Here is a 10,107-nt window from a genome sequence, read left to right on the forward strand (position 1 = left end):
TATTTTTATTTTTTAATTCTCACATATTATATATGGTATGATTTTTTATTTATATTATACTTAATTATTATTTATTTAATAAAAAATATTATTACTAAACCTTTTTAGTAACCATAGAGACTTAGAATTTATAGTTACTAGTTGTGCTAATTAGACTTACAAAAAATTATTTTATTGAAATATGTTATTAAAGGTAACATATTGGTGATTATTTTTCTTAAACTGAGAATATGAATATTCAGTACAAGTATATTTGTAAGTCTATTTTAATTTGATTCATGAGATGTTTAAATAGCATCGGCACCCAATAATGGAATTTGTTGCAACATAAGTAGGTAAAATACGTGTGGGGGCGCCGCCGGGACTCTTCTTAACTCAGTCGCGTTTGGCGTTCCCTCAAGCTCCCACTGGGTGACCAAAACCCTAGATCTCTTTTTCAAAATCTACCCTGCATTTCTTCGTTCAACCTCTGTGTGTCCAGGTACTTTTGAACTGCTTCGTAATTTCGTTTTTCATTTAGTTTCCTTCTCAAATATAGAGAGAGAGGCCATTTGGTTTGTTTTTCATTTAGTTTCCTTCTCAAATATATATATATATATACAGAGAGAGAGGCCATTTGGCTGTAAAACACCGCATTAGTTTTCTACTTTCGACCAGGACTGAGCCTACTACTAGAACAACCATTTGCTTTACTATTAGTATTACAATTAGTATTAGTTTATAAATGTAAATCAATTGTTTACGCACATTTTCTTCTTCTTCTTCTTCTTCTTCTTCTTCTTCTTTATTTTTTATTTATTTTTATTTATTTTTATTTTTAAAAGAAGCTTTCTTGGGAAGCAATTATGTAAGTTAATACTTTCATGCTGTATGTCATTTACCTGATATTTGTTTTGAATTATTTCAATTTTAAAGTCATGGTACCTCCTGTAGGTCTCGATGCTAAAAAGATGTTTTTATATAGAGAACATGTTATCCTATTCAATCTTTTAATTGGTTATTGGTTTTGGAAAATCAAATTAAGGTTTTGGAAAATCCTAACTTGTTTAATTGGGTTTAGGTCTCAATCCGTTTGTAGAAGCCGAAATCCTTTATTCGATTTGACATGGCTACTACAATGCATTTCTACGGAATTAAATCTCCCTATCACCCTTCTTCAAGGACAACTTTGCATTCACAACCTTTGCGCTTGCAACAGTGGCTCCATTTTGCAACCTCTGTGGCTTCAGTTTCCGGATCATCTAGAATTAGCAAGAATTCATTTATTAGGAGAAGAGTCCTCCGAGTCAGTTGTGGTGGGAGAAATGTAGATGTGGTTGAACAAAGTGAAACCAAGAATCAAGTTTATGATGGAGTTGGTAAGGATTTTACATGTGTGATGAAGTTTGGTGGATCATCACTTGCCTCGGCTGAGAGGATGAGAGAGGTAGCTGACCTTATTATCAGCTTTCCAGAAGAGAGGCCTGTGATTGTTCTCTCTGCTATGGGAAAGACAACCAACAAGCTTTTACTGGTATTAGCCTATATTTATTTTTGACTTTTCAGTTTATCTGTTACATGATTATATCCTTTTCAAGAATATTTGACTGCTTGTATATTAGGCTGGAGAAAAGGCTGTCAGTTGTGGTGTTTCTAATATATCTGATATCGAAGAGTTAACCTTAATAAAAGAACTTCATCTTAGGTAATATCTTTTCTTTCCTCTCCTTATTTGGATCTCTGAAACCATAATTGCAACATATAGATTGAATCCCTTCTCATTTGGCATTGCTATACTTTATTCAGGACCGTGGATGAGCTTGGAGTGGACAGCTCCACTATTTCCCGTGAGTTCTTATTTTCAATAAGATTCAGTTGTTATTTGTTGATATGAACACTTTTGATTTGATATGATGTATCAACAGTTATATATATTCTCTGTGACTCAAATCTCCTTATATAATATCTTCTTGTTTTGAACCCTGTATTACTTCCTGATTGTTGGATACATGAGTAGATCTGCATGAAATTTTGTAACATCTCCTTCGGGAACATATAGGTCATTTGGTGTTTGATAAAATTAAATTCTGGAAACAGTATTCTAAAAGTTCCATTGTTGATGTTTGCGGCTCAAAAATGCTGGTGGTATCTCGCCGGTAACAATTTGAAACATTTCATAATGATGTTAAGTGGTTCATATTTATTTTAGGAGGGACTCTCTATGAAACGAACTGAACATGGAAGCCTGGCTCATCTTATCTTGGCAAAGTTCTTCAATAACGCACCTTACAGTAGTACAAGTACAACGAAACCTTTTATGAAACATAGATGGTATCCACATTGACAAGCTAATACTATGAATTATAGAAATTTCCAGCCTTTGTGATTCTCAATAAAAGTATAACTTTGATATTCCCAGTATTTATTTATGGCCTATAAGTTCTATTTGTTTCTGCATGCCTATGGAGCTGATATTCATTCATTCTTACTAATGTCTCTGTTGGCTGTCATCATTTTGTTTGCGAAAAACAATATGCAGCACACCTGGAAGAATTGGAGCAACTTCTGAAGGGAATTGCTATGATGAAAGAGTTGACACTACGCACAAAAGACTACCTAGTCTCATTCGGAGAGTGCATGTCAACGAGACTTTTTGCAGCATATTTGAATAAAATAGGTGTTAAAGCTCGGCAAGTATGTTGCTTTATGATAATTTATATAATATCTGTATGCCTAGCAAGGTCATATACTCCAATAAATAATGAAATTACTCAGTAACAGTTGCATAAAGAAAGTAGCCAGACATACATTTTTGGGATTATATGTTAATTTTTATCAAACATCACGGCAGGCTGGTGATTCTAGAATTGGAGGTTCCATTAATTGCCTCTCTCTCTCAATCATTTTTGGTGAGGCCAACATATTTTGCTTATATGCTTATAACGACCTTCTGATAAAGAAGCTATAATTGCATGCAAAACTTCCAAATGTACAAATCTTGTATGCTAAAGGTGAGAAGAAAACAAAAACTTTCTACGTTGAAGATATACACTATAACATAGGAAGAGTCTTTGGCGCCTCATATAATAATTTTTAAAGATAAAAATTTCAAGTAGCTGTTGCTTGACACTGTTTTCTCAAAATTATAGCAGACAGGTGTTGTAAAACCAAGTAAAAAGATTAAACTACAATTTGAGATGTAAATTTGAATTGAATTTTTTTTACACAACTCTAAATTGTGCTCTATGCTAAAAAATCTCTGTAGAGTGGATTCTGCATTATAATATATAATTTCCCATCCTCTTGATCTGAATAATTATGAATTTCTTTAGTAATATGTTTTGAACCTAATTCTATGGGCTTATTATGTTCTGCATGTGCATGTATTTTGTATCTGAAAACTGTTTCTTTCAACCAATGCCCATAGTTCGCTTAATAAGTTATTGGTTGGATGTGTAGATTGCTGAGAAACAAAGGTATAAAACTGAGAGATCCCTGCTTAGCTAAATCTGCTGAGAGTAAATGTTTATTTTTTATACTTCCTGCTGCATTTTTCGTTTAGGCTTTGTTGATACCGGTTCTGCTGGTGGTTTTTCGGTTATTAGTTTCTGCTGATGGTTGAGTGAAACAATGACTGTATTTTTGCAGTATGATGCGTTCGAAATTGGTTTTATAACAACAGATGACTTTACTAATGCGGATATTTTGGAAGCAACTTATCCAGCTGTTGCAAAGAGATTACACAGTGATTGGATTAGTTATCCTGCAATTCCTATCGTTACTGGCTTCCTTGGAAAGGTTTTCCAGTTTGTTGTTCCCCCGTTTCTTTGTTATAGTCGTAATTTCTGCTCCAATTTGGTTGGGCTGTTGGTTCTGTGGTTTATAATGCTGTTATGCATTTGGACTATGATTGCAATTTGCAGGGCTGGAGATCCCGTGCAGTGACTACATTGGGTAGGGGTGGTAGTGATCTGACAGCCACAACTATTGGTAAAGCATTGGGGTTGCGTGAAATTCAGGTTAGTAAACTGAATGCATAATTATGAAATGTCAGAATATGTGCATATGTATACCGCTAATCATTATTAATATGCATGTGAGCATGCAAACAGAAATAAAGTCTAAAGAAATGCAAGTTAGCTATTGCACGAATGTGTTAAACATTATTATTCTAAAAATTACAAATTCTTCTAGAATATTATCAAGCTTCTAGAACATGTACCTAACATGACCCTTAATGGTGGTTCTAGGCCAAATCTTTAAATCATGGACATGACACGACATGTAAGTGATAACACAGTAAATTTTAAAAATGTAGGACGTAGACATGGTAAGGAGTAAGAACTTAGCAACATAGAAATATTTTTGTATATATAAAATTATAATATAAAGGAGAAAAAAAAATTACCCAATACTGCTCTTGTATATGTGGTGTATTAAGAGGGAAACAGTGGGGACGAGCTTAACTTTTGGCAATGTTCTGCAAAAAGTGGCTGCTCTTATTCTTGAACATATGTCCATTGCAGAGAGTAATGGTCCCTAGAATTATCGTAGAATTATACTATATAGAATGCATACGATTTTACAGCAAGTTATTTTAGTATTTTATGGCTATAAACGACTCAGTTATTAATAATCGCTATGTGTCATGGACAAAGAATAAGGGGACAACATATAATTGCACTATTGTGTGTATGTAATTTCAAGCCTTACGAATATCTTCAGCAGTGGGTAACAGGCCCATAACCCAGCCCTTTGACCACAAGGTCCTGGATTGGTACAATGGGCTCTGGTTGTGTGATCACTGGCACTTCAACTGGCTCGCCCGTTGTGATCTTTAGGGCGTATGCCAATATATACATATACATATAGATATAATTACGATGACTACTGTCTTCCTACAATGTCCTTTTCTTTGATAAGATCTTCCTATATCTTACTTTCTTTTATTATAATTGATCTTTTACGCATATTATGTAGCCTTTAATTAGATTTTACTTTACAATTATACTTTTTGTCATGCTAAAAGAAATGTGTGTGTTGATGTCCAAAGTTTTGCTGGTCACATGGTTGTGAGTGCTCATGAGTGTTGACTACATGTTTAAAATTGAGAATTGTTCTTTTAAACCATGGACATGTCCAAGATTTGTCAAACATGTTTTCCAAAGTGTTCACGAAATGTTAGTGTCCAGTATGGGATCTGCATATATACGGCTCTTCGTTAGAATTGTCCATGTTTCTTAGCTCAAAAATAATTAAGAACCTATTTCTCATATATTACAGGTATGGAAGGACGTTGATGGTGTTTTGACATGTGATCCTAACATATATCGACGTGCAGAACCTGTGCCATATCTAACATTTGACGAGGCAGCTGAACTTGCATATTTTGGTGCTCAGGTATCATAAAAGTATTGATTTTTATCATTGACAGATTATCAGAAAATGGCACTGCCTTGTGTTCAATTTGGTTGCATGGGTAATATGGGCTAGGATCAGTATGGGTCTTCAGTAAATGATATTCATTTGCAAGTTTCTTCTGAAGTCATACTTGTTCAAGTGGCTGAATTCCAGCAATTGACATTTTTTTGAATCAAATTTAACTAGCAATCTAATCTAGATATCCACATTTTCAACTGAAGTAGAAAATGAAAAGACACTAATAATTTTCTGAATCATCCAACACTTTTTAGTTGATTATATTTTCAAGTTGATTCATCCATCCTATATTAATCCAAACCTGGCCAATTTTATGTGACTAATTCAAATTTATGTAATTGTGGTTATCTAATCTCCCCATACATTTCCAAGTTTGGTTTGAGATGTGTGATACTTGATTGTCCTCAAACTCATTGGATTTGCAAAGTTTTCACTTTTAAGTTAATTATTTTTTCTTGTGAAGCATTTGAATATCCCTCTAAATGCTCAAATTTTAACTTTTTTGATTTGAAGGGTTTCTTTTGTATCTATAATCTCTGATTTATTTGTTGATCTCTTCAAACCTTGACAAATCCAGAAACTAAATGATAAATCATAGCATGAAAAAAATAGCAAGTGTAGCAACAGATAAAATAATGAATATTCCTTTTTCCCCCAAAAATCAGGCAAGTGAATAAATTTTTTTTTTTTTGGGTGCTTTTACAGGTCCTGCATCCACAGTCCATGAGGCCAGCTAGAGAGGGTGATATTCCTGTTAGGGTTAAGAATTCTTACAACCCTAATGCCCCAGGTACCCTGATCACTAGGACAAGAGACATGAGTAAGGTTTGTCACAGCAAACTGTTCAGAAAGCGGAAGTCAATTTTGTACAGAAAACTTCAAACAGCCTAAATTGTCCATTTTCCAATTCCAGGCAGTACTAACTAGCATTGTTTTGAAACGCAATGTAACCATGTTGGACATTGTTAGCACTCGCATGCTTGGTCAATTTGGCTTTCTCGCTAAGGTAAAAATGCTAAGTACTGAATGTGGTGATTCTTTATCCTCATGCAGGCTCAATTGCTTTTCCAAGTCTAACACACCATGCCTAACATTGTCACCATTCAGGTGTTTTCAATCTTTGAAGACTTGGGTATATCAGTGGATGTTGTAGCTACTAGTGAAGTCAGTATTTCCTTGACATTGGATCCGTCAAAGCTCTGGAGCAGAGAACTGATTCAGCAGGCAAGCGTATGAAATCATGATCCATGTTATTGTTGGATTTATTACTTTATAGGCTTCAGTTTCAATTACTCATAATCCATCTTGTATATTTTCACCATATAGATAATCCATGTTGGTTACTACTGTATATAAGGATTCATGCAATATGAAAACTGTAGAGATCTTTATTACCTTCATGCACGCCATATCATTTGTTTCTTCTATTATATATAATAGTTGAGGTTTGTCTTGTACAGTTCTTCAACCGTTAACTTCTGACCTTGGTTTCCTGCTTATTTGAGCAGGAACTCGACCATGTTGTGGAAGAACTCGAAAAAATTGCGGTTGTAAATCTCCTGCAGCACCGATCAATCGTCTCTCTCATTGGGAATGTCCAAAGGTCTTCACTAATACTAGAAAAGGTGCTGTTAGCATTCATAAATCATTCAGTCTGGCTGTTTGCTTAGTTTTTGTTGTATTGTTTTAATTCGGTTTTGTTGTTTTATTGGCATGCCAAGTTCATTCTTTTATACAGCACTAATAACCTTTATTTTCATATTATTGTGAGCATCCATTTCTGCCAATCTCGCAGCCAGAGAGTATATTTTGTTGCTTGGACTTGTAACTAAAGAATTCCTTTTGGGTATCCATCTCTGCCAACATGTGTGAATGAAACTTCACTAAAGAATTACCTTTTGAACTCTGAACAAACTTCTACATTTGTTTTCTGTCAAAGATTTTAGATCTAACCCGTATCAAAGGGTTTACCTAGAAAGTTCCTCTGATCCACATGAATGCAAGGTGAAATGCTATACAAAAAAGAATGTTTATTCACTTCAACAGACAGTCTTTGCTTCCCACTTAATTTTCTAGAAATCACTCCAAATGCATTCTGAATCATTCTTGTGTGTTGCTTTAGAATGCAGACTAAACCGCTGTTTTCTTTAGTTGTGTTCCCTGGCAATTGCTTGCTTAGTGATAATAATAATACAAAATAGCCACATTAACCCCTTTAATATTGATTCTCATTTTTTTGGTACATTTTCTGGCAGGCATTTCATGTACTTCATACCAATGGAGTTAATGTTCAGATGATCTCTCAAGGTGCATCTAAGGTAGCTGCAAACAATGAAATGTTGCTCTCTCTTGCACGCGCACACACGTGTCATTGTCTAAGTTGTATATTAAAGGTCATTGCTCAGTGCACTGGTAAATGCTCATGCTGTCAAGCATTAAAATACGAGATAGAATCAAGAGAAGCCATTTTATTCAAATAAAGCAGTGTTGGGCTTAATCCAGTCTACCCCTCCCAGAAGCTCCTATTAAGGGGGACTACACTGATAATGACCTCCTTTTTGGTATAATTTTGCTTTAGAGCCAAGCACAGGTCTTAAGCACCACAAGACACTTGGCAAATGGTCAGTGGTCCAGATAATTCATCGCTAATGCACACACAATCAGCCCAACACATGCAGGGCAATTCCTTTTAACATGGCATATAATTTAGAACTCTGAGGCTGGACCCTTTTATTTTGTCTCCCAATATTTTATAGCAAAATAATGCGAGCAAACAGTGAATATTATTGTAAAGGTCTGAATTCTCAGAAGTTTATGTTTGGCATTCCCTCATCATCATTGCATCTTCTTCTGACATTTTTTTTTTTTGCTGCGAAAACAGGTTAACATCTCATTAATAGTAAATGACAGCGAAGCAGAAAAATGTGTTAGGTCTCTCCACTCTGCCTTCTTTGAGAGTGATTTCTCAGAACTAGTTTGGGAACATGGATCTGAGAACGGGTCCATTTCAAGATCATCAAATGAATGTTGATCCATGCACAAACATATTCATTCTGGCATGGCAGCATATGTGACTCCATCTAAATTTGAGAACCATTTGTTTCCCTAGTAATGTCGTTGTCGCCTCAATGATGGGCTATGCGGGGTTGGGGAGACCGAAGTCGCTTGTAGTGATGAGCCAAGTCTATATGGTTAAAAGATCATTTTTTGTAATAGCATACCTCAGGCAGGATATTTGTGGCTGCGATTCAGGTCTTTATTTTCTACTCTCACACCAAATCTTTAATCGCTTTCCTATTTTGTTATTCTCTATTAAGTTTATTGAATGATCATGCGGAAACAATTTTATTCCATTGATCTTGTCCGCAAGGCATAATCGAATGATCAGTTACAATTTTTATATTGTATTTTTACACTTACCATTAATATTCCATAAAATTTAGGATTTTATTTGTGTCAAATTGTTCATTTTAAGGTTACTTGTCTTGTCACGTATGCTTAATATAAAGTTAGTAAGTTTACAATATTAGTGTGATAGTAAGATTACTCTATTGTGACATGAAAGTTTTAAGTTTGAAATTATGAAAGTTTTAAGTTTGAAATTAGAGACGGTAAGGATTTTAGATTGTAAAAAAGTTACTAGTTGACCGCTATTTTGGCAATAACTTATTCCAACATCATATATAAATGAATGGGGATGGTAACGGGAATAAGTTTGGTTAAATTTTACTCCATTCTGTTACCTTGCGTATTTTATTTAATTGTGGGATAGGGAAGGCTATGTCACTTTTATTATTTAGTTTAAAAAAATTAGTCTAATGTGCTCAAATTGGATTAATAAATAAGATGTCACAACTTTTAAATTATTAAGTAGTAAATTTTAATTTATTAATATAAAATAACAAGAGTCTTAAAAATATTATATATACATATTAAAGTTACAGAGTTTTGAATTTTTAATTATTTTACCGTATATATACCAAACTCATTTAGGGGCTTACATAATTTGCCCCATTAAAGCAGGACGGATGGTTGGAGGAAATTATCATCCAAATAAATGGATCTTTCTCCTCCATTTATACAAAAACACAGTGGGTTTATTTTAACTTCAAAATAATAATAATAAATACAACCGTAGTCATCCTTTTATTTTTTATTTTTTCTCCCTAAATGGCCCATCCCTCAACTGAGGCTTAGGTCACTAAATTGCGAAGTTAAATCAACAAACCCATCCCATTTCTTTATTCTTACAGTTAGTACTTAAAAATAAAAAAATAAACAAAGACTTCTTGCACTAAATTGCGAAGTTAAATCAACAAACCCATCCCATTTCTTTATTCTTACCGTCCTAACATTGCATTGGTACTACTTAAAAATAAATAAATAAATAAAGAAAAAACTATTGCATTGTTAGTTAAATTTGTCCCAAACATTTGCTTCTAGGCTGTAAATCAGCCGAGCAGATTTGAAGTGTTGGGGCTCGGCTCGACTCAGTCAAAGGGAACTCGGCTCGAACCTTGACTGCCCATGATTGAGCTCGGCTGCTCGCTTCGTAATCCAAACAAAAAATTAAATCCCGTTTATATATATATATATATATGAATCTGTGTATACACGCAGGACCGATATTTACATTCGTACCAATTTTCGTTTCATCCTCAAACTTTGACACTCCCGATTTCAATCATT

The 10,107-nt window shown here is 34.3% G+C and overlaps 1 protein-coding gene across 2 annotated transcripts; it reads left to right on the plus strand.

The window, feature by feature from the left end:
* Positions 1-308: 308 nt before the first annotated feature.
* Positions 309-8,879, plus strand: LOC132283078 (aspartokinase 2, chloroplastic-like). 2 transcript variants are annotated; one of them, XM_059784967.1, is made up of 14 exons: positions 309-481; positions 1,061-1,513; positions 1,602-1,684; positions 1,786-1,826; positions 2,519-2,673; positions 3,628-3,777; positions 3,903-3,998; positions 5,263-5,379; positions 6,124-6,243; positions 6,332-6,424; positions 6,526-6,648; positions 6,927-7,043; positions 7,674-7,736; positions 8,300-8,879. In XM_059784967.1, exons 2-14 carry the CDS (start codon positions 1,106-1,108, stop codon positions 8,447-8,449), a joined length of 1,716 nt encoding a protein of 571 aa, XP_059640950.1. In that variant the 5' UTR covers positions 309-481; positions 1,061-1,105; the 3' UTR covers positions 8,450-8,879. The 2 variants fall into 2 exon arrangements, with proteins under 2 accessions (XP_059640950.1, XP_059640951.1); XM_059784968.1 differs by having other exon boundaries at positions 6,526-6,642.
* Positions 8,880-10,107: the final 1,228 nt, after the last annotated feature.

Source organism: Cornus florida, unplaced genomic scaffold (assembly GCF_030987335.1).
Source record: "Cornus florida cultivar Cherokee Brave unplaced genomic scaffold, ASM3098733v1 CherokeeBrave_3.0.0_Hap2_Chr11, whole genome shotgun sequence".
Taxonomy (NCBI): Eukaryota; Viridiplantae; Streptophyta; class Magnoliopsida; order Cornales; family Cornaceae; genus Cornus; species Cornus florida.

Excerpts from the sequence above, each read along its gene's own strand:
- LOC132283078 (XM_059784967.1), top strand. The coding sequence starts at position 1,106 with ATGGCTACTACAATGCATTTCTACGGAATTAAATCTCCCTATCACCCT. Across the intron at positions 3,999-5,262 it reads TGGGGTTGCGTGAAATTCAG|GTATGGAAGGACGTTGATGG; the intron begins GTTAGTAAACTG and ends CATATATTACAG. Across the intron at positions 7,044-7,673 it reads CTTCACTAATACTAGAAAAG|GCATTTCATGTACTTCATAC; the intron begins GTGCTGTTAGCA and ends ATTTTCTGGCAG.